Here is a 27701-nt window from a genome sequence, read left to right as displayed (position 1 = left end):
AAGAAACCACAAGCCTACAAATGCAAACATGAGAAGCCGAGGGACACTGCTGGCTCAGTCTGTGTCCTGCCGGTCTTCCCTGCCAGGCGGGGCTCGGGGGCAGCAGGCTGCCCACCCCAGACCCTGGCCAGGCTGCAGCAACTCCTGCTCGGCAGCTTCACTTTCCTTTATTTTTCGCTTATTAGTCAGGTGGGGTTTTTTTTTTTTTTTTTTTTTTTTTGCCTTTTTTGGTCTTTTTAAAAAAACTTAGGGTGTAGGGCCACCACGGGGAAGGATGAGATGTAGCTCCTCGTTGCTACATGCGGGAGGGTGGACTGGCCAACTCGTAGAAGAGCAAGTAGGCGTCGCTGGTGCGCACTTGGCCGGAGGACATGGGGGAGACGCTGTGGAGAGAAGACAGGTCAGCCTGGCGGCCACGGGGCCCCATGACGCGACAGAGCGGCTGGGGGAGCATGAGGGCCCGTCTCTGATCTACTGGACACCCAAGGCCACCCTCTTCTGGAGGGTCTTCAAATGCACAGCACCCCTTCTGGCCCTGACCTTTTCCGGGTGAGGTACAGGTGCCTGACGGCCGGGAGCCGCGCCCGAGGCCTGTCTCACCTGGAGTCATTGAACGCGTGCCATTCTCCCGTCACCGGGCTCCGGCAGTAGGCTGTGTAATGGCCGCCCATGGTGGTTCCGGAGTGATTGGACACAGCATACAGGTTGTAAACAGCGTGGTCTGAGGAGGAAGCACAAAGCGTCCAGCCCCCGAGGCATCCCTTCCCCCGGGCCCCCCCCTCCTGCCGCTACTCCCAGTTTCCACGTCTCACTCCTTAGCAGCGTCCCTCCACCTCTTGGCCTCCCCGCTGTATCTTAGACACGTGTGCCTCGGTTCTGCGCCTCCAGTGCAGAAAAATACTTACTGGTGTTTTCTGAGGCAAATTCTCTCAAGTCCAGGTCTCTTAGTGGGAAATTCACAAATGTTGTAAGCTTGCTGGTTCGTATCCTGGATTCTGAGAACCGCTTCAGATCTGGTATTGGTGTGAGTCAAGGACAGACAGGGTGGCAAGAACAGAGTCAGAGAACAGGAGACAGAGCCCCTGAGGGTGACTGTGCTTCTCAGGAAGCAGAAGGGCACGCGGGAGGAGAAAAGCCGCCTGACGTTCTGAGGTTCCTACTCCGTTGGCCCTCACCTGGGCCCTTGTCATCAGTCACTCTCTAATGTCAAGTCCCTGCCCTGACGAGCTGAAGGATACGGAGCACCAAGATCTTTGGGAACCTCTGGATGGAGAACTTCTTTATACACCGCTTTCTGGCTCGGCAGCGACAGCACGTCTGAAAGACAGGATAGACAGAGCTGGGAAGGACTCACGAGAGAGGCCAACAGGCGAATCCAGCAACTCCTAGGCTGGTCCGCCCCCGAGAGGGCTCAGGGAGATGCACTCTCGCTGCCAAGGCGGGTGACTTACTGGCTTTTCATCGCCATCAAGCACATCCTCTTTGGTGAAGAGCCTCATGCAGTCCATTAACGTCACCTCAGGATAACCTCGCTGGGAGAGAGAAAAATGAAGGTCAGAGGTCGCTGACATGAAAGGGTAAGAGCGGGAGTTTCAGATGCAGGGGGACAGGGGTGCGTACCTTAGCAATGGGCAGAGACAGGTCCCAGAAGGGATCAAAGACTGTAGAACAGTAACCACAATCAGTACACGTCAGGGAGCTCTTCAGCTGCCCGACAAAGAGATCTGGGGAGAGACGGACACGCGATGCTTAAACGCTGTGTCTCCTTTCTCACCGCTCCCGCCTCAGACCTTCGGGTGCTGGGCACTGGGTAGCAGGAGGGGTCCCCGGGAGAATGGGCTTCTCATGCCCTGCTCAGGCAAAGCACTTAGCAGGGAAGGCAGGCATTGCTCCCCGTGCCCACGCTTACCCCCGATCCGACTGTCTTCCCGTTCTAGATATTTCCTCCACATCTGGCGCCCTTTCTCATCATCACTAGGACCCAGAGAGAGAGGAAGACAATTGGGTCAGAGCTCAAACCATAATAAGTTTAAAGGCCTAGGGATCTAAATCCTTAATATCCAAAATTCTCCCCAAATCATTACCCCCAAAGAAGTTCGTGTAGTTCCGCCCCCAGCACTCTCCTCCTACTTACGGAAGATGGTCGAGGTTTTCCGGGTTGGACCTGGGCCTCGCTGTGACCCGGTTCACCTCATTGTGGAGCCCGTCCAGAAGGAAGCGAAGAAACTCCTGAGCGTCCTGCTGACTGAACCCGAAGAAAAGGGAGTGAGTGACCCCTCTGGCCCCTAGAACCTGCTGCTACTGCCACCCACCCCAGGGAGGTCACGTCCCCAGGGCCCTTACTTATAGCCGACGAAGCGCGGTGCGTATCTCTGGATCTGGGTCTTGAACTCAGAGGGGCTCACCACATCATTGGGGGATGAGGTCCATATGGTCTGGATTAGTTTTGCAAACTCTATTGGAAGGAGAGGGTAGAGAGGGGCGTGGAGGACAGCTAAGCCATTTTCTCTATGAAATTCTTAAACGAGAGTCCCAACTAAAAGAAGCCGAAGAAAGAGAAATAGGAGAGGAACACGTGACACACAACGACTAGTGCAGCGACAGCAGAGTGGGAAAAGCGTCCCGAGGGGGAGCAGGGCCGCGCCCCTCACCTTCCATGAGGGCTGTGTGTGCACTGCTGCTGTGGCCCAGGTCCCGCACGTAGAGCCTCTGGAGGCAGTAGTCCCTCAGCTCCCGGGTGTTGCTCAGGCACTGCAGAATGGAGTTCATGAAGCACTGCGAGAGACCACCTGCACGTCAGCCGCGGAACAGAGACCCGGCTGGCATGTCTAGTTACTTCCTACCTGGAGCCCTCTGGTCCATCTGGCCCAGAAATGAATCCTCCCACAGCCTCAAGTGCCTCTTTTTGTAAGTAAAGCAGTGGAGTGAGGCAAGTTCCCCCGGCTGGCACAGGTGATGTGACTGGTTATTTACTACAGAGGTGTGCAAAAGGGAGTGGGGGAGCTGGACAGAAGTGGGTGGGAAGTGATGGCTGTCCTCGAGGAGAAGGATCCAGGACAGTACCTAAGCTGCCAGTTCAAAGGGCAACTCCTCTTCAGCAGGGCTTCCTGCTGGGGGCGGGGCTGAGGAAGAGGTCGGCAACTTTGTAAAACACCAGCCAGGAAGGGCAGGTACCAGCTGGCCTAGCGGGTAGGAAGGGAGTCGGCTGGAGCCAGGAGGGGACTCTGGTTAGACGGTCCTAGTTGGGATGGTAGGGAGTGGCCTCAGGAAAGAAGTGGGCTAGGAAGAACTCACCGTGTTCCCAAGGTTTCGGAGACCAGCCAGACCCTGGGTGCTCTTAGAATTCTGTAAGCAAAGAACACGCGGCATATTCAGGCTGAAGGAAGAGGCCTGGCCTATGTTAGGTTCTCTCTGCAACTTTCTGCCAGTTGTAGCCACTGGCATCAAGCCACACACATTATTCTCTCTTCAACTTCAGTCTACGTACGTTGTAGGCAAGAGGGGTGTGGAATGCCTGTCATTTTCAACACACAACAAAAATGTTCCTCGAGGCTTTGCTTTCTTTTGTCGACTACGTGTTTTCCCCCATCTTTATGTTACTTTTCATTCTCTGCCATATTGGAGACTGGAGATGAGAGCCAGAGACCAGGAGTTCATATACCTGTCTCCAAGAAATTTCAGGTCCCAAATCCAGGCACTCTCTCAAATGACCTACATTAGTATCCTGAGATGTCTGATGTCTAAAGCAGCTGTCATAATGAGCACTTCTAGGAGGTCTTGAGAAGTTCAATGACAAAACATCTCAACTGAGTTTAGATCTTCATCTGGGGAAAAACCCTAGTTGGCCCGCCATTCTGAACCGCCAGAGACAGGTGGAATTCCTTCCAGTTGAGCTCAGCTCCTGAGGGCTGATTAAAGCCTGGGAGAATCCTCCCCGCCTGGTTCAGGTTTCAACACCCTGACTGGCCACCGGCTGGGAATCCTTCTGATGGCAGGTTGGGCCAAGCAGAGGTGAGCACCTGGCTGAAGGCGCTCCTCTTGCTCTTGTCCCTACTGTGGAGGCTGGTGAGGGGGTGGGAGGGAGAACAGGTGCTCCGGCGAGGACTCTGAGCATTGTTTGTCCGGGTCTCTTGGCTGACCCTGGCCCGACCTCCAAGGAGTCAGAAAACCTTCAGGCTCAAAGGGTTAAAGCATCGGCCTACAGATGAGCCTTCCACCCTCCGTCTCAGGGAGGGGACCTGGGAGCAGGCAACTCTGGAGCAACACTGGCTGGGGCATGCGTGGGGCCAGCTCAAGCCTGATCAGAACAGGAGCCTGAAATAACTCAGCTAAAATTACTCATGCCGTGTGCTGTCAGCAGCTCAAAGCCCATGAGGTTGTCAGCATAAGGGGGTGGGCTGGGGAGAGGCAGGCTGAAGGAGGGCTTTTCTCAGGTATTGCTCCGCTGATCCCACAAGTGGGAAGATCCTTCCTTGCCAATTCTCAGGTCTAACACTAATAGGTCGGGAAGGAAATACCTAAACCAGCAGAGAGACCTGCTGTCCACCTGCAGCTAGAAAGAAAAGCCTATTGGCAGCAGGTGCGGTACAAACACCCGCTGAAGAACAGCAGTGTATGGCCCCAAACACAGAATTTAAATCTTCACGACAATCTCAGTAAACCCCGATGCTCCAGTCAGAGGGCCACAACAGAGATAACTCCCCGGACAAAGACCTTATCAGCATTTTGAAGTAGACGTGGGGCCCAACAAAAACACTGACGTCTCCGTGTTGCCCACTCGGAACTAAACGTTAAAGCCTGCCCACGACCGAATACCTGCTCTTTCTTCCCCAGGACACCCACTCTTACACCTATTTCCGGCAGTGCTTTATTAGTTCTTACCCCCCGTGCCTCAGACAACATCTGTCTAAACGGGCCACAGAAGCAAAGCATTCTACCGCTGGTGACTGTCGCTGTCCACCAAAGGGGGCCCTTGGCTGAGGCAGTAGTCATGCAGCTCTAGTGGGGGTGGGGCAGTGGGAGACTGGAGGCATCTCTCTAATGAAGCATTCCTGTGGTGTTGACACTTTTAACTGTGGCCCAACAGAGGGAAGGTCAAGGAGAACAGCTCACGACCTACGGTTACTATTCTCGAGGATCTACCCCTGCTTATGGCCTGGCGGGTGGAGAGATGGGGGAGGCTCCTTCAAGGCATCGCTGGGACCCTCTTAGTTCTGGCTTGTGCCTTTGTCTAAAATTTCCTGAGCTCAAAACTCCTTGCCAATTTCTAAGCACTCTGTGTAGAAGGCGGCTGGGTAACAGAAGTCAGGGGGTGGGAGTGGAGGGGAGAGCAGGGCTGTTCTCGGCGCAGCCAGATATTCTTCTGCCATGAATAGGAGATCAGGAGCTGCAGGGAGAGTCAGCAGTTTCCATTCCAGAGAGAAACAAAATGTCCCAGGAGTGACCTTTCTTACGGGAAAAACAATCCTACCTCAGGGCCGACAGGGAGAGGCCCAAACTGGAGAAGTTGGGAGAGACCCTGAACAGCCAGCCTCTCACCAGGAGACAAGGAAATGACTCCAGTTGGGATGCTGGAACTCAAGTGCAAAGAGCGGAGAAAGTTCGGGTCAAGAACTTCCTTAAAATTAGCCATCAGCAAACCTAATTTGACTCAGTAGCAACCACTGTTCTTGAAGGTAGCTGCCACCTCCATTGCCAGTAAACGGACAGCATTCACCTCCCAGGGAAGGAGGGGGGGCTCATAAGAGCCTGTTCTATGTTAACGCGGGGGAAACATCTGGGAACACGAGAGCCATAGAAGAAAGGCTGATGGAGGTTTGTGTCTTCACACTCGAGACCCCAGGAAAGGGCTTTCCAGCTTACTTCACCTGTGCCATGAGGGTCAGCCATGAGTCCTGGCTGCAGCCAAGGAGGCTGGTATGGCCCTGGCACGGGGCAGTGCACACACTGCCAACGCGGGAGCTGGTGCTGTTACATAAGACCTGTCAAGCTCTGGCCCCTTCTCTCTTCCCCGAGGGGGCAGTGCCCAGCCTTTAGCCCCAGTATCACTCTGGGGCGGCTACGTCATTTGAGGGATCCAGTGCCCACTTAGCTGAACTGGGGAGGGCTGGGAAGGGAAGGGGCGTTGACCTCTTTCCCCGTCTGCAACTCCTCTGCCCTTCACGGGGTCAAAGGACCCCTGTTACCGACCCTCTGGGAAAGGGCCTTTTGGAACTGAGTGTCGGGGAGGCGGCCCCTTTCCCACCAGCCTTTCTTGCTGGGTTTGGCCTTGGAGGAGTCACGCCCGCGGAGTCCAGCGAGCTGCCCGTTCCCTCACACACCGAGAACTAGTCAAGGTTACGCTTTCCTGCACCTGTCCTGATAGGTGCCAGGAATTAAGAGTCCAAGAGCCACCTGGTGCAGGGGTCGACGAGAGGGAAGGGGAAGGGGGGTTTGGAGGACTCAGGGGCTGGGATCTCGACAAGGGGAGGGGGCCGCGAGTAAGCGTGAGATCACCCGGGGAGGGGCGTTCCTTGCCGGGAGACCCTGGGAAAGGAGGGGTGGGGGCTGAGGACGCTCCGTGCCCGGGCCCGGCGCGCGGCAGCAGGGGGCGGGAGGGAGGGCATCCCGGGGAGGAGGCGGAACCCCAGCCCTCGGCGTTGGGGGTCCCGGAAAAGGGCCCCGCGTACCTTGGCTTTGTTGAGCAGGAGCCCCACGAAGGTGGAGAGCAGCAGGGAAGGGGAGAGAGGGGAGCGCGGCCGCAGCTCCTTGGCGAGGGCGGGAAAGGGGGCTGCGGGGGGCTCCTCAGGCAGGGTCACGGTGTACGAGGTGCGCATGCTGACGGGCGGGTGGCGGGCTCGACCCCTCGCCTAACGTTGGCCAAGGGCGCGCGGGGTAGTACCGCGCGATCCCACGGCCCGGACGCCCAGGCCGGCGAGGCCGCCACAGGACACCGTCCGCGGCGCCCGGCGGCAACCGCTACAGCAGGCAGATCGCGCGCACCTCCGCCTCAGCCTCCGCGGCGCACGCCGCCAACCGCCCCTGCACCGGCGCTCTCTCTCTCTCTCTCTCTCTCTCTCTCTCTCTCTCTCTCTCTCTCTCTCTCTCTAGCAGACTGGCGGCCCCGCCCGCGCCGCTGGCCGCGCGACGTCAGCGCTGGGGCGGGACCAGGGCTCCAGCTCCGCCCCCGCTGGGCCCCGCCCCCGGCCGCCAGCACGCGGACCCGAGCGAGGCTGAGACCCCGCCAGACCCCGCGCTACCCGCGGGTCCGCCCACCGCCTGGCTGCCCCCAGCCCCTTGCCGCCGACAGAGCCCGCCGGCCGCAGAGACCTGGCAGCCCCCGGGGGCCGGCAGGACCGGAGCGCGTAGTCCGGCACCCACCTCGGGGTTGGGACTCGAGAAACTGTCTTTGAGGCCCGCAGAGGACACGTCTCCAAGGACGAGTGTCAGCCGGGTGAGCTTCCCCCAAGGCGGCAAACGATTCCTAACTTTTTGGGGGCTGCAGATCATTTTGAGAACCCGATGAAAGCTCTGTACTTATTTTTTTCAGGGAAAAATGCACCCACGCACAAACTTTTGCACAGCATTCAGGGGGGATTCAGCATTTAGGGCTTTCTTGGAGCCCAACATCGACACAGACCGTGAGGGTCACAGGGCCCAGGTTAGGAAGGTAGATTTCCACGGCTTCGGCATTGAGCACCCCTCCTCTCTCTAGCCCTAGTTTGGCCCACTGTCAAGAGAGGCAATGCCCATATTTTTGTATGGTACAATACATCACCGTACCTTTTGGCCCCAGGAAGGAACCTTTTCTGGCCTCTTCTACCCAGTTACCCAACTCCATCTTTCCTAGAATCTCAAATTTTGATTTGTTTTTGGGAGATGGGGAGAAAGTACCACCACGGTGGAGAAATAGGTGCTCCGCTGGTGTGGGGTGAGTGTACTCCTCTGACCCTAAGGGCAGCAATGCTTGAAGATTTCTGCTGCTCCACCCCCCTCACCTATCAGGGACCCACACAGAATCTGCCTGGAGAAAGTACCTTGTTTGGAGCTTGATGGCTATTTTTAGCCAGTATTTTTAGCATTTAAAAATACTCTGGGAGGCAGCAGTGTGTGCTGTTACTCATCTGTGGCCTCCTTCTGTTTCCCTTGGCCTGTCATCCCCACATGTACACGCACACGGCACACACGACCACAGCCACATGGGGAGTGTGTCCAGGACGCATGTATGGCTTGTACCCCAGGCCTCCCACAGAACAGCGATTTTGTGCTACTGGGGGGGGAGCACAGACGGTTGCCCCTGTGTGTTCCAGTAGCGGTGGTGGGAGGAGTGCGCAGGTGGCAGGAGCTGCAGGGCGTTCTCCTGGGTGATAAGTGAGGCTTGATGTTAGGAGGGGTGATCTCCACAGTCACTCTCCTTGCCAGGTGACCAAACCTGGACCCTGGACAAAATGCAACAGCCTTTTCCTCCATGCTTCCTTCTTCCTAACCACACCCTTCCTAACCACACTGTCTGCAGCAAGGCTTGCATTTCATCACATCACTCCCCTGCCCTGAAACACCTGACTCTTCTATCCATTCTGGAAACCTCAGGTAGCCCTGTCTGTGAGACTGTCATCCATAGGCCGGACGACACCACTGTCACCACCCTCACTCTTCTCTGATCCCCGCTGCCAACCAACCTGCTTTAGCACTTGCCTTCTCTCGCTTAAAAAACAAAATTGCCGGGCTTCCCCGGTGGCACAGTGGTTGAGAGTCCGCCTGCTGATGCAGGGGACGCAGGTTCGTGCCCCGGTCCGGGAAGATCCCACATGCCCGTGAGCCATGGCTGCTGAGCCTGCGCGTCTGGAGCCTGTGCTCCGCAACGGGAGAGGCCACAGCGGTGAGAGGCCTGCGTACCACAAAAAAAAAAAAACAAACCTGCCATCGATGAAGTACTCACTAAATGCCAGGCACTGCTAAGTGCTTTATATATATTAGCCCAGCTAACTTGCATAATAACACAGTGATGTAGCAACTATTACCTCTATTTTCTAGATGAAGGAACTTAAGCCCTGAGAGGTCAAATGACTTTCCAGGACCACGTAGCTTGTAAATGGCAGTGTGGGGCTTTGAACCCAGACCCGTCCTACAGCAAAACCCATGCTAGGAACAATTACCAGGAGATTCTGGAATGCCTTTCCTGTTCTCTGCCAGTTACCAACCTGTAAATTCTGCTCAAAACTCATGTTTTCTACAAAGCCTTCTCTAATGAACTCCACCCAGCTTGAAACACCATCCCTGTATACCCTCAGTCTACTAGCATTCAGTTTCCACTGTATGAATTTGTCTTAATATGTTTATCTTTGTGTTATAAGTGTCTCTAAGGCTTCTGTAAGTGGTCTGAGCTTGTGTGTTGATTGTACCATCACACTGATACCTCCTGAAGGGCAGGGTTGTGGGTTCTCTTAGTGGGTGCTTAATAAAGATGTTGAGCTCATCATGAAAGGGGGCCAGAGCAGGCTCTGCTGGCCATCCTGGAAGTCCCATTGAGCCTCAGAGGGTGGGGCGAGTCTGGGTTTGCATGTTGAGTAAGTGAGCTGCAGGAAGCGCTGTCTATCAGGTGCTCACCCCCTGGAGCATTTGGCCTGTCTCCCCATGACGTAGGCCAGCCACCCCGGGACATCATGACATTCTGCCAGCTCTCTCCATCTTTCCTGGGATGCGGGAGGTTAGGGGCATTGCTGGGAGAGGGGAGGCCCAGCTGGGGAAAGCTCCTGCATGGGCGCCCTTTGAGAAGCCGGGGCGGAAAGAATTCCCACAGGGTCCAGTCTTGTCAGGCAGGTCTGACGGCTGCAGGACACAGCCGAGGAAGAACCGAGGTCCTTTCTCAACTAGCCAAGCCCCTCTGAGACCCTTTCTCCTCAGTGCCATTTCGTGAAGTGGGGTGGGTAAAGCATATAGTCTTCTGGGATCTGAATCTGGCTCTGGCTCCATGACTTTCTGCCTCAGACACACTGAGCTAATCTCTGCAGGGCTCATTCCTGCAGCCCGAGACGGCCATTTCTCAGACCCTGTGCTTGGCCTGCCTCCCCCGTAGGTATCTTCTCACCTCAGATCCTTCCTGGCACGGATGGAGTATTTAAATAAATTAAAGTCAGCGTTAGCTCTACGAAGGCAAGACGGCGAATACCTTGTTCCCTCAGATCTTAGTGGGCAGCTTGGTCCTGGATTTGGAAACACTGCTTAGGCCCTGCTCCTGGGCGCACCTGCTGTTACCACCGCAGACGGGACAGACTGGTGGCCTGATTGACGGAACTGGTAGGGGCTCAGAGTCCTTGTTAGGAGGTTTGGCTTTCAGCCCACGAGTGCCCTTGGGGACGGAGGGCCAGCCAGCGGTACCTAGGTCTGTAGGAAGCTCCGCCTCTCTGTATCACTCAGACTCCAGGAGGCCAAAAGCTCTGTACTCCTTTGAGCCCCTGGGCAGCCCGGCCTGAACCAGCTGGATTCCAGAGGCCCACACACTTCCCTCTCTCGTTTATACCTCTGTGTGGGGCACCGGTTTCTATGGACCCATTGAGGTGAGAGGGTGCAGGGGGCCACGTGTGCTGCTCTGGGCCCTGAACATGCTGTTCATTTCTGTAGCCGATGGTCAGTGGAGCGGCTCTCCCGGGGGCAGGGAACATTTTGCCAGGCTTGGATTAACTTCTGCCTTGCTGAGCCCACCCCTGCGCCACGTTAACTCATGGAGACATCCCCGAGGCGGGGTGGAGGGGGAGGCAGGGAGCACAGTGCGGGGCACTGATTGAGAAAACGAGCCCGGGTAAGGCAGCACCAAGGCCACCAGCCAGGTCATAGCCCACAGCCGGTCTTCAAGGGCTGGAGACATCAGTGTCTGGCTGATTCTAACCACAGACTACAAAACGACTGCCCTTTCTTTCTCAGCAGCTAGTACTACTCCTGGCCGTGGGACCCCTCTGGCTTAAGGGCTCCTCTGTGTGACCTTCCTATGCTGTCAGCACAGATTCAGGCCCTGAGGAAGTTCAGCCTCCTCTGGGTGGCCGAGTGGGTGAGGACAAGCCCCAGGGTCTCAGGCTGCCAAGCTGGACAAATAAGACAGCAGGGATGCAGTTCGGAGTGGCTGAGTAAACAGTGAGAAGGCAGGGGACAGAGAGGAAGGTCACACCTCTCACCCAGGAGCACTAGGGCAGCCCCTGCTGTCCTCAAGTAGTTCTCTTTGGAGTAAAACTCCTCCCTTCCCCCTACTGCTTGGCAGCAGTAAGTCCAAAGTCCCACCCGAGAGAAAAATCACATGACCTCGGCTTATATAATCTCCCTGTCACTGAACAGCTGGAACCCGAGGCTTTGCAAGATGAGTCAGCAGCCCCAGTGGCAAATAGGACCCAGGTGCCCAGGCCGTTTGCTCCTAGCAACAGGTCCCAGAGCAGAGGGCACGGGTGTGCAAGAGGCCGGGTCAGGCCCTGCATCTGAGCAGGAGATGCCTGGGCCCGTGGCTTGTGCTCTGGAGGGCCCCAGGAAAGAAGAGGGTGGCCTCCGCAGGGCTGAGGCCAGCAGGCAGAATGCCAGGGCCGGGGAGGGAGCAGCTGGAGGGGGTGGAGCGGAGGAGGATTAGGATGGATTGTAGGGGTTAAAGCGCAGCCCTGGAAGGGCTCAGTGGGAACAGCTTGTCCTTCCATAGGCCCAAGGGAGCAGGAGAGGTGGGGCAGAGGGGGGACATGACCAGGCTGGGTGCTTGGGCCCCTGGCTCTCTGCAGGGCCAACTCACCTGGGCTGGCTTCCTGGCTTGGAGTCCCCACTGAAGGCAGTGAAAGGTTTTTTTTTTTTTTTAATCGGTTCTGAACCAACACACCTCCCTCCTCTCCAGTCTGTTGTAAGGTGGAGCCTGGGGCAGCCCTCACTGTCCCAGGCTGAGCTGTACCCTCCGTGGATTGGCATTTTGTTGGTACTTAAGCACGCTGGGGGTGAGGTGGGGGGGTATTCAGAATTCTTGTCCCCCTACACCAGTCCTTTACCCGTGTTCAGCTGAGTCTGTGACAGTCCAAGTTCATGTGGGCTGTTACTATTAACAAGGGGACTGAGTCTGGTTAGAACTGTTCTAGTCCCCGGTGGGCGGTCCTGCTCGTGACCTCCCTTTACTGTACTTCAACTGTAGTTCAGGTCAGCTACCCTGAGAGCCCTGGGGCCACGGCTGCCCCAGAGGAGTCAGATCATGCTGGCTCCGCCCCAGGATGCGCTTCCTTCTCACCTTTGTTCCTCCCAACGGTAGTCCCCTCTCCCACTCTAGTCAGCTGCCAAGTGCCCCTTCTTTTCCATCATCTCCTTTCCCCCCTTAAGTTTAAACCGACTCTCCCATCACATGTTACTGGTTTCAGATTCCTCCACGTCCATTATTTGCTTTGAACCTCATGACATCCCTGGGAGGTGGGCAGGGCAGGCATGACCATTCCCTTTCGTGGGTGAGGAAGCAGCTCAGGTGAGAGGTGTCCAAGGTTAAAGAGGCAAAATATTCTTCCAGCGGTCAGAGCAGTCCATCCCAGCCTCGGATGACCTCTCCCTTCCCCATCACCTATGACACTGCAAACACCTAGGGAGGCCTCCTACTGCCACTGTTTTTGGAACTTATCTCCCCAAGTTAGTTGTGCATGTGCCCGAGGGCAGGGGCCATGGCTCAAACCTCTCCTGCCTCCTGGAGCACCTGGAAGGGGGCAAGGAGGACTGACACGTATGGAGCACCTACTACGGGCCAGGCCCTTTCACACGCAACCTTTGATTCCTCACGACAGTCTATGCAGTGGGAACTACGATTGCTCTCGTTTTACAGAGGAAACAGGTTCAGGAGTTCGGGAACTTCTCTGAGGTTATGCTGCTAGTAAGCCGAGCACCGTAAATGAATGAATGAGACGGTAAGATCCCCAGATGGAGGTCGGAAAAGAAACTGGACCTGGTTCTAGGCAGAAGTGGTCCAGGCCCCACGAACAGGGATGTTCTCACGCCAGCAAGATGTCGTCAGCTCCAGAGGCGAGGGTGAGGGTGGTGAGGAGAGAGAGGGCTGAGGTTAGAGGGGTGAGGGTGAGGTTGAATCAAGGTCTTACACCACGGAGCCCACGAGGGGCCTTTCCCAGTTGATAGCATCTTCTGGAGCGAGAGCTCACAGTGAAACCCTAGCTCAGCTGTTGGGCTGCTGGCTACTTCCCTGTGTTGTGGGTTGCTTCTGGACGGGAGGAGGTATGCTAGGGTGGCTGAGTTTGCTCTGGCTCAATCTGCCGCTCCTCTGAGGTCCTCTCTCAGAATTCCCCTCACCCTGGCCCTGGGGGTGGAGGTGGGGCCGGGGTGTCCCCTGTGGAAGGGGTGGAGGGCAGCAGGCTCCAGGGAGGTTTGGAATGTGCCTGGGTGGGAAGGAGGAAGCCCTGCTCTCCTGGGATTGGGCCTGAGAGTGGCTCTGCAGTCCAGTCTGTGGAGGGGAGGTTTTCGGACCTCGGTGTGCTTGAAGATGACCTGACAGTCTTGTGAAAAGGGCAGATTTCCAGGCACTGTCCCTAGAGAATTTGATTTGGGGGGGTCTGGGTGGGGCCCAGACCCCTGAATTGTTAAGCTGTGTAGGTGATTTTGAGGTAGGCAGTCTGCAGACCCCACTTTGAGGAACATCGAGCCCCGTAAAGAGCCCTTCTCGGGCTTCCCTGGTGGCGCAGTGGTTAAGAACCCGCCTGCCAATGCAAGGGACATGGTTCGAGCCCAGGCCTGGGAAGATCCCACATGCCGCGGAGCAACTAAACCCGTGTGCCACAACTACTGAGCCTGAGCTCTAGAGCCGCGAGCCACAACTACTGAGCCCACGTGCCACAACTGCTGAAGCCTGCATGCCTAGAGCTCGTGATCCGCAACAAGAGAAGCCACAACAATGAGAAGCCTGTGCACCGCAAGTAAGAGCAGCCCCTGCTCACCGTAACTAAAGAAAGCCCGTGCGCAGCAACAAAGACCCAACATGGCCATAAATAAATAAATAAATAAATAGCCCTTCTCTTTTGAGCAAAGGGAGGGTGCCCCTCAGAGGCCTCTAGCACCCAAGCCCCTCCACTGAGAGCTGCTTTCTGATTGTCCCTGAGATGTGCAACACCAGACCTGTTCAAGTGAATCACGCTCCACCCCAAGCGCACGTGCCCTGAGAGCATGTCTTTCTCTCTCGGGCCAGCTCTGTCGTGTGCCACTCCTCGTCCCTCCGACATAGCCAGCCCTGCCCTTTCAGGGCCTGAACGCTCTGGGAGGCACCAGCCTTTGCATCTCCCATGGCACCTCACAGACGGCCCAGCAAGGCCAAGACTCTCTAAGTAATGGTATCAAAGTTGGCCTCTCAAGACCTTTAGTTATGACAAGCTTCAAGATCCGTGCCTCAAAGCTCCACCCCTATCTTGCACTCCTGCTGCATTTTTCTGGACAAGCCCCTTAAGCAGCATTTCTTGCTATGGCATAGCTATTGTTTCCAAGAGACACGTGTCCTAAGAGTAGGAGAAGAGTACATAGAGTAATGAAGGCAACACAACACCCAGTTCTCCTGCCCATATGCTTGCCTGTCCATCTACCCACCTACTCATCCACCCAACCATCCATCCATCCATCCATCCATCCACCCACCCACCCATCCATCCACCCACCCACTCACCAATCCATCCATCCATCCATCCATCCATCCATCCACATGATAAGCACGTCAGCTGAGTTCTACACTGAGCTAGGCACATGGTGAGGGATCTAGAGATCTGATTTCTTTCTCATCCTATGAGAGCTCACCATCTAATGGGTAAACTAATGACTACAGAAAAGGCGGAATTGTAGTCAGTGCCCCAAGAGAGGTGTGTTCAGGGATTAGATGTGGGTGGGGCCACGCCAGCCTTTACTCTGTCTCCAGCAGAGCCTCTTCCATTATTCGAGCCCAGGCACTATTGGAGTAGAGAGGGATTGGATCGTCTAAAGCCCTAGACAGAAAGTTCTGCACCATTTTCTCCAAAGACACATGAGGACAACTCCTGTCCAGACACCCTGTCCTGAGCCAGGCAGGGTCCATCAGAGGAGAGACCCTCTTCTCCTGATGTCTTACGTCCCAACGTTAAGCCACGTCTCTGGACTGGGAGGTAAAAGCCTGAGCAGGAGGAGAGATGCAATCAGGGCCAGGGGGCCTCTCTTACCACGGGGCACACTGGTGGTCTGGGGGCCTCAGCAGTCAGTCCAGGATGGGGCAGGGCCTGCAGGGGACCCTGGCATGTTGGGTGGGAAAGTAGAGGATAAGAATCCCAGTGTACATGAGGGTAGCCGAGCATTTCCAAGATGACTGCTGGGCCATCATTGAGCGCACAGGTCATGAAGTGGGTTTCCTGGGGAGAGTGGGAAAGTCCCTGGGCAAGGCATCAAACCATGAGGGCACCGGACGTGTTGAGGTTACTTCCCTGGCTCATCCCCACCTGGGCTGCAGGAGCAGCCACTGTGAGGCCTGGGAAGAAAAACCTCTGCCTTCGATCATCGGTCAAGTTGGGAGTCCTTTCCTCATCAGTGGCTGCCTCCCCAGCCCATCACCGGGTCCCTCGGGCAAACTCACCATGGTGTTTCGCCCTGGGGAGCTGGAGCAGCTGGACACAGGGGCCTGGCCCTTGCCCTTCTCCCACAGCGTGTAACGGCCACTCGGTCGGTAGGTGGGGCTGAGGACTTCAGGGACTCGTGAGTGAGGGGCCTGGGTGGGCACCTGCGGTGCGCTGCCCTTGCGACCATAGCTCTCCAGGTAGTCGGCCAGGTACTCGGAGCGGCTGGCTGCCTGGTAGAGCCCCTGCAGGGCACACAGCTCCTTGCGCGTGCGGGCCAGCATGGGGCTGCGGCCCAGGTCTAGCCGGTAGCTATCTGAGGTCCGGAGGCTGGAGAAATCCCGGGCCAGGTCTGATTGACTGTTCGACTTCTTCTGGGTCAGGGTTACCCCCTGGTCGCGGGCATTCATGGGCAGGTAGCTGAGGGAGCTGGTGGTCACTCCATAAGGGACGCCACTGCCCCCGCTGAGTCCACTCCCTGAAGGCCGCTCGGTGCCCCGAGTCTGGCTCTCCGCACGCTTAGCACCCCCGATGACATCGGGTCTCAGCAGGGGGCGGCCTCGGTCATAGTCCAGGATGGAGGGGGGGCCATACGTATGGGGACGGGTGAGGAAGCTGGTGGGGGGGCTGGGCTTGAAACCAAGCTTCTCCTTCTCCAGGAAGGAGGCAGCCAGGTTGGCCCCGTAGGAGGAGGGAGTGTAGGTGCCATAGCCCGATTTGGCATAAGGGGCATCTGTGTAGCGGGCCGATTCTGTGTAGCGCTTCAGGGTGGAGGAGAGCTGGGACATCCTTCAGGGCGGCACTCAATGGGAACTGGGAGCCTCATGGGCTGAAAGACAAGGAAAGCAGTTGTCAGAGGGCCCTGCTGGGGGTCAGGCTCCCACTGTACCTGCTCTCCATCCCCAGCTGGCCAGACCTCAACCAGGGACCACACAGTCTAACTCCACGAGAGGCTGGCCCGCCGCTGAGACACACCTCTGCCTTTGCGCGCACGCACACAGGCATGCAGGTCTCCACGCACCCATGCTTTCACACCTCAGGGAAAGCATGAGAGCTGAGCTGGCTTTTGTAAACCACACCGGGCAATCAGTCTCAGCACGTCCTGGCCACTCCAATTGCTCCCCTCAAAGACCCCAGGGTGAGGCAGGGACTGCCCTACCTCTGCAGCCCTTCAAGCAACAAATAGTATTCCAACCCAGGTCCCATCTGCTTCCTCCCCTCAGCTTCTGCAGATACTCCCGAGATGGGGGGATGCCACCGCCCTCACCCCCCGGATTGGAAACGCTGGACGTTCCAAGAGTTAAGACTGCTCCCTTGCTTTCTGACCTACGGGACGAGCAGGAGTCTTTTGCGAATCTTACACTGTCTGAGCTGGCACGACCTGAGAGCATCACTTGGCCAGATCCTTGATGAGAAAAAGGAGGCCCATGTGGTTTGGGGGAGGCGGCGATGAGTGGCTGAGCAGGAGCCTGACCTTGGTCTCCAGACCCAATCCCAGAGTTCTTCCCTGGACATGGTCACCTGCTGCGGTGGGGGATCCTCGTGTGGTAGAGCCCACCGTCTTCACTGATCTAAGACTTCTGTTTCAAGTGGAGTCAGGGCCCTGTGGCCTCCCAGGGGTTCTCCCCTACCAGCACCCATCACAAACTGCTCATGGTGATAATGACTTGTGCAAAGGGGGCCCCCTAGAGGCTAAAATTCTGCACTGCAGGCAGCCCTCCTGTCCCTACCCCCAGTCCTTGCAGCTGGGGTGGGTCTGCTGAAGGAACACAGAACCTCTGAATGGAGGAGTTTTGAGAGCCCTAAAGGGTCATCCATCTTTTTTTTTAAGGTTCATGTCACATATATTTTATCACAAGTAAAAGAAGACATTTCCACATCCATCATCCAATTGAATCTTCCCAAGGTCCCAGGGAGTGGGCAGCCATGACCACACTTTACATAGAGGACACTGAAGCAGACAGGGGTGAGACAGCCTGAACCAAGTCTCGCCGCAGAGACGTCAGATTTGGGAATCCATCCCAGATTTCCCCACTGCTGAAACAAGGGTGATTATCAGATGCATTGCACCTGTTACCTACCCTCACTGTTAAGGTCGCTTTAGTTGTTGCTACAAAAGACTTGCACATCCTCCAGATCTTACTCAGACTAAACCGGAAGATGTTTGCCCAAGTTGTTTTTCAGGAACTTGGAGTCAGCTGTGTCCAGTACATGCCCCAGCCAATTAAGACTGGTTAGGACCATCAACCCCTTCCTGGGCATCTGAGAGTGTCCACTCGATGAAGGGGTCATCCATCTTAAGTTCTCTGCTGTACAAATGGGAAAAGCGCCGCTGACTTGTCCAAGGTCACGCACTAGCAGGCCTAGGGCTGGCGTCCATGTCTCTCAGCCCAGTGCTCTTCCCACTTTACCTCGACTCAGCAACCCCATCACATTTAGGCTCACGTGGGGGCCTGCAGAGTCCCTCCATCACCGTGAACACGCAGGCTTTATCTATAATGGAGCTGGAGGCCAGAGGTGCTTGGAGGGAGGAGCAGGTAGGATCGGGCCTCTTTCCTTGAGGGTCAGCAGGGCTCCTGGGGCGGTGAGGGGGCAGAGTCATCCAGGACTCTCAGAGGAGTGCCCCGTGGCTGACTAGCTGGGTGATTTTGCCCTAGTCATTTAACCTCCCAAGCCCCAATTTCCTCACCTGCAAAATCAGTATAATAATCATCATTATGATTCCTGCCTCCCAGTGTTGTTGCGAGAAATAAATGAGATAATGACATGTGAAAGCTCTCAACAATGACAGTGGTTATTATCTCCTCCCCCAGCCCCCGCCAGGCAGCCCGGCTCCTCCCTTTGTAGGCCTGTAATAATGTCAGGGCTGGCTGTCTCCTGCCCAGCGGGCCTCTGACCGCAGCCCCGGGCACCAGGCTTCTCCCAGCAGCCCCCAGGGAGATGAGTGGATGAGCGGGCAGTGGGCAGAATCTAGCTGTTCGGCAGCCAGTGGCTCGGGCAGCCCACAGCCTGCCCTAGGCCGCAGCCCCAGCCCATTAGGGCAGAGAGGAGCTGGTGCCAAGCCTCAAGTGCTGAGGGCCAGGCAGAGAGCTCTGGAAACAGTCCGTGTAAGGCGTGAGATAGGTGCCGGGATGGGAGGTGAGTAGGTGGCACCTTCCATATAGGCCCCAGAACAGAACTTGTAGGCCCTGCCAGAGACCCCCAGCCATTTTCAGTCTAGTCCGGCATCACAAAGGCATGGCTTATACGTTATCGTCCACCCTTTTCCCGCCTGGCCCAGAGGCCCCCTACCCTTCATGTACACTCCCTCCCCACTGTGTTCCCACCTCCAGCATGACTTTCACCCCTTTCTAGGAAAAGAGAACTGGAGGAGGGCTAGGGGAAACCACAAGCTTCCCTCCCATCTGCTTAGCTTTCTGGGGTCCAGAGAAGGAAGAGAATGAAGGCTGAGAGAGGCCAGGGGGAGAGATAGAAAGAAGCACAGGGGGCGGGGGCGTGGGACCAGTCCTCCTCGATTTCACTTTGGAGAGCGCCATCAATAATTCAAAGTCAAAGAGACTCCAGGTCTCAGGAGCTGGGCTCTGGGACACCTGGCAGCCAATCAGATATGACCCCACCCCACCCCACCCCCACCAGGGCAGGAGCTCGCACCTCCTCCGCTCAGGCCTCTCTACGCCTCCCCACACTGAGGTTCTCAGGCAATTGGTATTCTGCAGGCAGTGCCCCAAGCTTGCGACCTCTCCTGGCCCTGCTGATGCAGAAGTGCTGGGGCCAAACAAGGTGCAGCAGATGGGGACAGACGGCCCTGGGGTGGCCCACAAGTAACACTGGGAAGGGTTGGGGTCTGGAGGTGGAGCCATACCTTCCAGTCCCCAGAATCGCAGGAGGGCTCCTAAGTCCCTCTCTCCTGCTACTTCAATCTGGCAGGCAACTGGCAGACCTGTCCCTCCCTGCAGTCTCAGGTGGTCATGCCATCACTAACAGCCCCCTGGAAGCTGCCTCTCAGCACTGGCAGCTGGTTTACAGCTCCCCTGTCTGGGGAGAGGGTCCCTACTGGGGCTGAGGCCTTGACATGCCTATCCCCTCCCCCAACCCCCAGTTTCACTCTTGAGGACAGTGCCAGCCAGCATCTTTCAGGTGAGCAGACAGCTTGGATTGGCGCCCCTTGCATTACCTGGCACGGCTGTCCCTGGAGGCTGCAGAATGCACCCCGGGCGGGAGAGTGGGCCGGGGCCCTGGCTATAGCCTTGCTGCGCAAGACAGGGACAGGACGGGCACTCACATGGCCACGAGTCTCCTTGTTGCCAAAGGAACGGCCTGAACTGAATGGCCCTTTCATGGGGCAGTGGGAGGCCAGCCGATTGGCTGTGATTCCCCCGTCCCCCTCCCTGCCCAGCATGGGGCCCCTGCTGCCCGACTCCTTTCACTGTTTACCCAGAGCTGGCAAGTACAGGCATGTGGTTCCAGGCAGTGCCTCCCCAGGTGCCCGCCACCTCAGACAGCGGGGGCAGCCTCCCTGGCCAGCCTCCTCCTCCGTGCCATCTCACCGGGGCCCTCGGATTTTCCCTGCTCTGCCAGGCTTCCCTCTCGCTTTGCTTAGTTTCCCTCTCTTGGGAGGTGTGGTGGCACCCCTCTTCCTGAAAGGATGAGTGAGCCAGCTGGCCACTGCACCGCCAGCAGGTACTGAGCACCCCTGGACCAGGCATCACCCTGAGTGCTTCTCGGGCTGCCTCTCGTTTCTCAGCAGCCCGAAGTCCAACACTCATACAGCCTTCCCCGCGCCCCTGGCTGACAAACAGCATTTGAAGGTTTAATTTTTTTACATTAAATTGAAATTCAAAATATTTTCATTCAAAATTTAAAAAAAATAGACAAGAGATTTAAATAATGAGACATTCAAATGAAGCATTTAGCATTCATATTTCTGAAGTTATTAAAGCTTAAAACGGCACTAAGATGTCTGCGTATTAACTCAACCCTCACGACTGCCCTAAGCAACAGGTGCTATTATTATGCCCATTTGCAGATGAGGAAACTAGGGTTCGGGGAAGTGATGTGGATTTCCCCAAGGTCACACTGGGAGCAGTGACAGAGCTGGACTGGGACCTACGTGGGCTCTGCCTGCTGACAGCTACCCTGGAGCCAACTCCCCACCTCCCTTCTCACTTCCCTGGCCTCCCCCTGAGCTGGCACAGGGTGGGGGGCCTGCAGCATGGGGTTGAGGGGGATCCAGGCATCCACTGTCTAGGCAACAGCATGGCAGGTTCAGACTCCCGCAGGAGCTGCCCTTCGAGTTTCCACTGCAGGCGAATGAAAGCGAAGCCAGGTGCAACCTGAGCCCCAGTGATGCTGATCGGCCGAGACATGGTCCAGGAGGCCTCCATTTCACCCATGATGCCAAGCTCCTGCATGTCCCCTGGCACCAGCATCTGGCCCCAGCCAGGGCCCTTGGCCCAAGGCCTGGTTATGGACATGCCCCCCAGCCTCCTACCCTTGCTGCAGCTCAGCCCACCCCCCGAGGTACCCAGACTAGGTGAGTCAGGGGATAAAATGAACCCTATCTTCCTGGGGCCACCAGCCCTTTACGTCAGCCACTGTCATTTCCTGTTGCTCACGTGAAGGGCTCCGTAACCTGCCCAGCCAGGGGAGGGACTTGCTCCCCAGGAATCCCTGGCACTCCTGGCCCCCAGGGTAGGGGATGGGTGATGCCCAACATCCCAGCAGCCTTCACGGCCCCTCTCTGCCCAGATCTGCTCTCCTTTCTGGGGTGAAGGCGTGCCAGCTTCTGTGGCCTTGCCACTGCCTGGATAGAGAGCCCCTAGCTGGGCTTCAGAGGTGCGCCTCAGCCAGATTTAGTCCCTTCCCTCCTACTCAGGTGTCCGGGACAGGTGAGTGGGGAATCCCAGCCATTCCACTAGGTGCTTGGGAACCTCCACAGTGGTGGCCTCAGAGCTTCCCAAAGCCGCTTGCTAACAACATCGGAATGAGACAGTGAGACAGCTGACCTTGAAGGGTCAAGTGGGCTGAGAGAGGGGCCCTGTCACCTACACTTTCCAAGCCGCAGGCCCAGCTGCTGGGGCACTGTCTACACACGAGCGTCAATTCCTAGGTCAAGGAATGTCCCGGCCAAAGTAGAGGATGCAGGTGGAGTGGAAGGTGAGGGTGAGGGGTATTTCTGCTCTCATAGTCTAGGAGTTCTGTTTACTCCTCTCAGGCCCACTCCCCTCCAGCCTGCCGCTAGAGGCTCTGCCTCTCAGGGGCTGGCACCCACCCCACTGACCCACCAGTTTAGTGCCTAATATGCCTTGGCAGGGGATCATCCAAGGGGCAGTGGGTCCCTCTCAGTCTCTCTATATCCCAGTAGTTACCCAAGTGCTGGGAGTGGGTGAAGAGGTAAGATAAAGAGACTGGGGATTAGAGCCAGAATCCTGCCTGGAGGAGAAGAGGTGGTTGGGCTTAGGGCAGTGTCTCTATAGGGCGCTCCTTGATTTGGGGTTGGGAGGGGGGTGGGCATCTCTACACTTCCAAGAAAAGGCAAAGATATGGGCCCCCGGGCAGTACTAGAACCCTTAAATTCTCTTTTCCAACCACCCTTCCAGGCACTCTCCTGGTACCCACCCCAGGGGAGAGTCCCAGGCTCCCTCCCTCTCCTCTAAGGCTTCATTGTTCCTCCTTCTGGCCTCTGAGCCCTTGGTCTTGTCCGTAGCACCTACCAGGCCCGGTGGGGCGGCCTCTCACATGCTCCCCCAGACAGACAGGGCTCCTCCAAACAGACAGTCCAGGGCCCTCTGGACAATGGCCCTGTGAAGTTCGGACATCAAAGGGGCAGTTACTGACCTGTGTCTGGGGACACTGGACAGGATCTGGGGGCTTCTCCTTCCCCAGCAGGGCAGGGAGTGCAGTGGCCAGCCCAGAGGCAGGGCTCTGACTCCGGCCGGGTAATCCGGAGCTCAGGTTACCGACTCCGATATATATAGTATCTTATCTGACCTCACGGAGATGGCTAGCTCCACTCGCTGGCATTCCAAGCTCGGGGAGAATTAAAGGGGCAGTGGCAGGCCCTCCCCTCGAGGTGGGCCGGTGCCAGGCAAGGAGATCCTACGAGACTGTTTGAAAGGAGGCATTTTGAAATGGAACAGAAGGAGGATTCAAGGGGAAACAACTGGAAAGAGGGTAGAGGGAGGCGGGTGGGATTAGGCAAAAATATGGAGAAGGAGGTGTCAGTCGCTGAACTGCAGAAGAGCAGGAAGCCTCAGTCCACCTCCTTTAGTTTTGAAACGGAGGAGACCTAGGGGCAGACAGCAGCTTGCTCTAGGGCACACAGGTAGGGAGAGGCCGGAGGGACCCCTCTCAGGTTCCCGGTCCAAACTCTTTTAAAATGGACTTCTAGGCCTGGGCTTGTATTCCGGGGCTTTCCCTTTTATTGGCTCTGAGACAGTGGGCAAGTCACTTAAGCTGTCTGGACCTTATTTAGTCTGTAAAGCAAGAGCAATAATAATGCTATACCTCACAGGTGTGAGGGTTAAATAATATTTGTAAATTTCCTGGCCCATAGTAAGAGTTCAATAAATGATAATTATTACTGGATTGAATACTTCCACTTATTATTATAATTAGTGGTAGTATTTGTAGTAGTACCTCCCGGGTGAAGCTTGCTAGGGAGAAAAGGGCCTCCAGGCCACCCTGCGGGAGTGCTCTGTTCTAATGCCAGAGAACAGCGCCATGGTTTTCTGAGCTGGTCCATGTCCCATAACTGGCAAGGCAAACGGGGCTTGCCCTATTCCCAGATGTCCAGTCCACCTATCAGAGAAGGGCCAGGCCCACTTGGGCTCCTTCCTCCTCCACCCAGAAAAATATAGCAAGTGCAGATTCCCCCAGGCTACCGGGAGCAAGGCTGGCTGCTCTGCTGTGTCCACTCTACCTGTAGGAGTGCTCAGGGTGCCGAGCCTACGGAGCGGGGCTGGCTGGGCAGGGTCACAGGAGGAAGCTGCTGCATTCTTAACCTCTGGGGCCTTGGTGCTCTTGTCTGCACGCAGTCTGTTTCTCCTGTTTCTCGATGGCTCTCCCTGAGCACTGGGAGTACCCGGGATGGTGCCTCCACCCCGTCTCAGCAAGACGCTACTGACTCAGCTCAGGTCACGATGATGCACTTCAGAGGACGCCCTCGTACCTGGCCCTCATTCCAGTCCCTGTTCCGACTCCAGTTTGGCATCCTTTACAGCATCAGAGGAGTGGTGGCTGCTCCAACCCCAGCCCAACCAGCTCTCCTTTCCTCCACTTTATGCGTCTCCGACTTGGGGACCTTCTCATGCCTGTGCCTGGGGAGGTGAGCATCAGCAGGATGCAGCTCAGGCCCATTCTAAGAGCAGCCAGATGAGCAGGTAGATGTTCACACCTTAGCTAGAATGGGTTGGCCAGAGCTTCCTTAGACTGTTAAGTATAAGTTACTTGCCTTGGAGCACCGCGTGCCTGCTGCTGGTTTGGGATTGGTGAGAATTTCAAAGATGCCTCTTTCTGGTTTGGGATTGGTGGAAAAGCTCTTCCGCTTGACTGCTACCCTCCCCCCACCCCACCCTCTTTGGCGAACTGACCAGAGACAGCCCCCAGGAGCTTTGAGAGGAGGGAGTAAATGAGCTGCCACGCACACGTGGGGAGGGGGTTGTCAGGGTCCAGGCGTCACTCTCAGCCACATCCCACACAGGCCTCAGAGACCTGGTCCTGCCCAAGCACCGTTTCCTTAGAACACACTGATCAGCACACAGATGGCTCTTCCCGGCACCCTAGGCTGTCAGCTGGCAGGCCCCCGCCCCCCCATACAACTGGTACCCACAGCTGGAGATCCTCGGCGCAGCTGGCGCTCGCCCTACATTTCTAGTGCCCATTCTGCCCAGGCTGTCGTTGACACCTCACTTTCTGAGCCTCAAAAGGCACTGCCCTCCGCATCCCCCCTCCTCAGTCTCAGACAGGTGGCACGTACCTGCCTCTTCTCCGAAGACGGACGAGTCGAGCCGGGCACAAGCATGGAGCTGCGGGTGACTCCCGGCCGGTACTGGAGCAGCGCAATGAGCAGCAGCTGACGCAGAGGGCTCCCTGGCCTCGGCTCCTGCCCGCCTCTCCCGCACCTCCGCAGGGGGGCCGGAGAGGACCTCCCTGGGAAATCGGCGCCACCCAGCGGGCAGCTGCCTCATTGCGCCGGGGCAGGCAAAGCGACAGCCCTCGTCTCGCGTCACTGAGACGCGTCACTGCTATTGGCCTGTTCCTATTGTGGCGTCATTAGAGCCCCGCCCGGCCAGGATCTCTCAGGCGACCGATATATGCAGAGAACCACGTGGAGGAAACGCACGCGAGTTTGGAGGGGGTGGAGCACCTGAATATGACACGACGGGACAGCTGGAAGGTATTGGGAAAGAGGAAGGGTCACGGGGAGAAGGCTCAGAAGTTGAACCCCAGGGCGTATGTATCAGCTTTCAGTTTTTAGGGAAGGCTAAATGTTCCCGCTCCTTCCCACCGGGCTGGGAGAGGGCCAGTTCTTCTGCCTCTTCTCTTTTTCGCTCCTCTTTCTCTACTCTCTGCTCATTTTACTCGCACGAGACCAGTGACTGATGGTGCCTCCTTGAGTGGGTAAACGGTGGCACTTAGTCAGTGGAAGAGATTCTCTTTTGTCTTTCAAGAAAAAGCTGAGAGGAAACTTGAATTTTTGCGGTTCCCATTCTTTGTGTATAACCTTTCCCCCATCCTCCACGGTGGTGAAGAAAACCACACAGCCAGGTAGATTGGTGCCAAGGCAAGTCCAGGTTTTCAATTTCACCTGGACCATCAGTCCTTCCAAGTGTCCTTAGCTCTTTCTCTTCTCTTTGGCTGGTATTTCTGTCCATCACCACCCTCCTCAAGTCCCTCGAGTCTTCTATTTCCTAGAGAAACTAGAGGCAATCAGGAGGGAAGCACTTAAAGTTCTGTGTACAAACACAGCCGAATCCATTCTTAACTCTGCTCCAGAAGCAGTGAAAGAGGTGTCCCTCTTTCTTGTCCAAGACAAATCCCTTCTGGATCTCAACTCTTTTGTTTCCTTAATGTTACCCAAAAACTGGGTTCGCCTCTCGGTGGGTGTTGAGCCAAAAGACACAACCAGGCCAAAGATCAGGAGAAGGAAGAATGTTTTATTTGCAGCAAGTACGGAGAATACAAGGGATCTTCCCCAAAGCAGTGTCTCCCTGAACAGCAAAACTGGGGAAGTTTTAAGCTAAGAGTGCTTGCGTATTCCTGACGGGGCTTGAGCGGAATTCAGCATAGAGCTGGGTCAAAGTTGGGCTTCCCTGGTGGCGCAGTGGTTAAGAATCCGCCTGCCAATGCAGGGGACACGGGTTCGAGCCCTGGTCTGGGAAGATCCCACATGCTGCGGAGCAACTAAGCCCGTGCGCCACAACTACTGAGCATGAGCTCTAGAGCCTGCGAGCTGCAACTTCTGAGCCCGTGTGCCGCAACTATCGAAGCCCGTGTGCCTAGAGCCCATGCTCTGCAACAAGAGAAGCCACCACAATGAGAAGCCCGCGCACCGCAACGAAGAGGAGCCCCCGCTCGCTGCAACTAGAGAAAGCCCGCAAGCAGCAACAAAGACCCAACGCAGCCAAAACTAAATAAATAAAATTTAAAAAAAAATAAAAAAAGAATTGGGTCAAAGTTTAACAGAGAGCTTTAGTTGATTGAAATTAGAGTGTCAGAAAAGGTCAACATCATTCCTTAGGTTCATACCAGTCTAGGGTCTCAGCAGATAGTTACCATCCTCCACCTGGTTGGAGGCCTTAGTTCCAGCCCAACTCAAAGATTTGCATCAGATTGTTATGTATATCCCTTGAGGAGGAACTAGGGCTCTGTTTTATTAAACTATTGTTCACTGTTGCTTACTGGACTATTGTTCCCCCCCACCCCCCCACCCCGTGTCCTCAAGTCATTCTCTATGTCTGCGTCTTTATTCCTGCCCTGCCACTAGGTTCATCAGTACCATTTTTTTTTAAGATTCCATATATATGCGTTAACATATGGTATTTGTTTTTCTCTTTCTGACTTACTTCACTCTGTATGACAAACGCTAGGTCCATCCACCTCACTACAAATAACTCAGTTTTGTTCCTTTTTATGGCTGAGCAATATTCCATTGTATATATGTGTCACATCTTCTTTATCCATTTATCTGTTGATGGACACTTAGGTTGCTTCTATGTCCTGGCTATTGTAAATAGTGCTGCAATGAACATTGTGGTACATGTATCTTTTTGAATTATGGTTTTCTCAGGGTATATGCCCAGTAGTGGGACTGCTGGGTCATATGGTAGTTCTACTTTTAGTTTTTTTTTTTTGTTTGTTTGTTTTTTGCAGTGCGTGGGCCTCTCACTGTTGTGGCCTCTCCTGTTGCGGAGCACAGGCTCTGGACGTGCAGGCTCAGCGGCCATGGCTCATGGGCCTAGCTGCTCCACAGCATGTGGGATCTTCCCAGACCGGGGCACGAACCCGTGTGCCCTGCATCGGCAGGCGGACTCTCAACCACCGCGCCACCAGGGAAGCCCTACTTTTAGTTTTTTAAGGAACCTCCATACTTGTCTCCATAGAGGCTGTATCAATTTACATTCCCACCAGCAGTGCAGGAGGGTTACCTTTTCTCCACACCCTCTCCAGCATTTATTGTTTCTAGAATTTTTTGTGATGGCCATTCTGACCGGTGTGAGGTGATACCTCATTGTGGTTTTGATTTGCATTTCTCTAATAGTTAGTGATGTTGAGCATCTTTTCATGTGTTGTTGGCAATCTGTATGTCTTCTTTGGAGAAATGTCTTTTAGGTCTTCCACCCAATTTTGGATTGGGTTGTTTGTTTTTTTTGATATTGAGCTGCATGAGCTGCTCATATATTTTGGAGATTAATCCTTTGTCAGTTGCTTCGTTTGCAAATATTTTCTCCCATTCTGAGGGTTGTCTTTTTGTCTTGTTTATGGTTTCCTTTGCTGTGCAAAAGCTTTTAAGTTTCATTAGGTCCCATTTGTTTATTTTTGTTTTTATTTCCATTTCTCTTGGAGGTGGGTCAAAAAGGATGTTGCTGTGATTTATGTCACAGAGTGTTCTGCTTATGTTTTCCTCTAAGAGTTTTTTTTTTTTTTTTTTTTTTTTTT

The 27701-nt window shown here is 55.6% G+C and overlaps 1 protein-coding gene across 3 annotated transcripts; it reads right to left on the bottom strand.

Annotated features, from left to right (window-relative positions):
• Positions 1 to 223: 223 nt before the first annotated feature.
• USP2 (ubiquitin specific peptidase 2) lies at positions 224 to 24582 on the bottom strand. 3 transcript variants are annotated; one of them, XM_065881337.1, is made up of 13 exons: positions 22380 to 22445; positions 15563 to 16371; positions 3295 to 3345; positions 2652 to 2775; positions 2344 to 2455; positions 2135 to 2245; positions 1910 to 1974; positions 1621 to 1724; positions 1452 to 1532; positions 1239 to 1317; positions 906 to 1013; positions 601 to 721; positions 224 to 383 (listed from the first exon to the last, which is right to left on the bottom strand). In XM_065881337.1, exons 2-13 carry the CDS (start codon positions 16328 to 16330, stop codon positions 296 to 298), a joined length of 1812 nt encoding a protein of 603 aa, XP_065737409.1. In that variant the 5' UTR covers positions 16331 to 16371; positions 22380 to 22445; the 3' UTR covers positions 224 to 295. The 3 variants fall into 3 exon arrangements, with proteins under 3 accessions (XP_065737409.1, XP_065737410.1, XP_065737411.1); XM_065881338.1 differs by lacking the exon at positions 22380 to 22445 and adding an exon at positions 24524 to 24582 and having other exon boundaries at positions 240 to 383; XM_065881339.1 differs by lacking the exons at positions 15563 to 16371; positions 22380 to 22445 and adding an exon at positions 6669 to 7033 and having other exon boundaries at positions 240 to 383.
• Positions 24583 to 27701: the final 3119 nt, after the last annotated feature.

Source organism: Phocoena phocoena, chromosome 8, assembly GCF_963924675.1.
Source record: "Phocoena phocoena chromosome 8, mPhoPho1.1, whole genome shotgun sequence".
In the NCBI taxonomy this organism is placed as follows: domain Eukaryota; kingdom Metazoa; phylum Chordata; class Mammalia; order Artiodactyla; family Phocoenidae; genus Phocoena; species Phocoena phocoena.
Note: the sequence above shows the minus strand (reverse complement) of the source record. Positions and strands in the feature narration are given on the sequence as shown.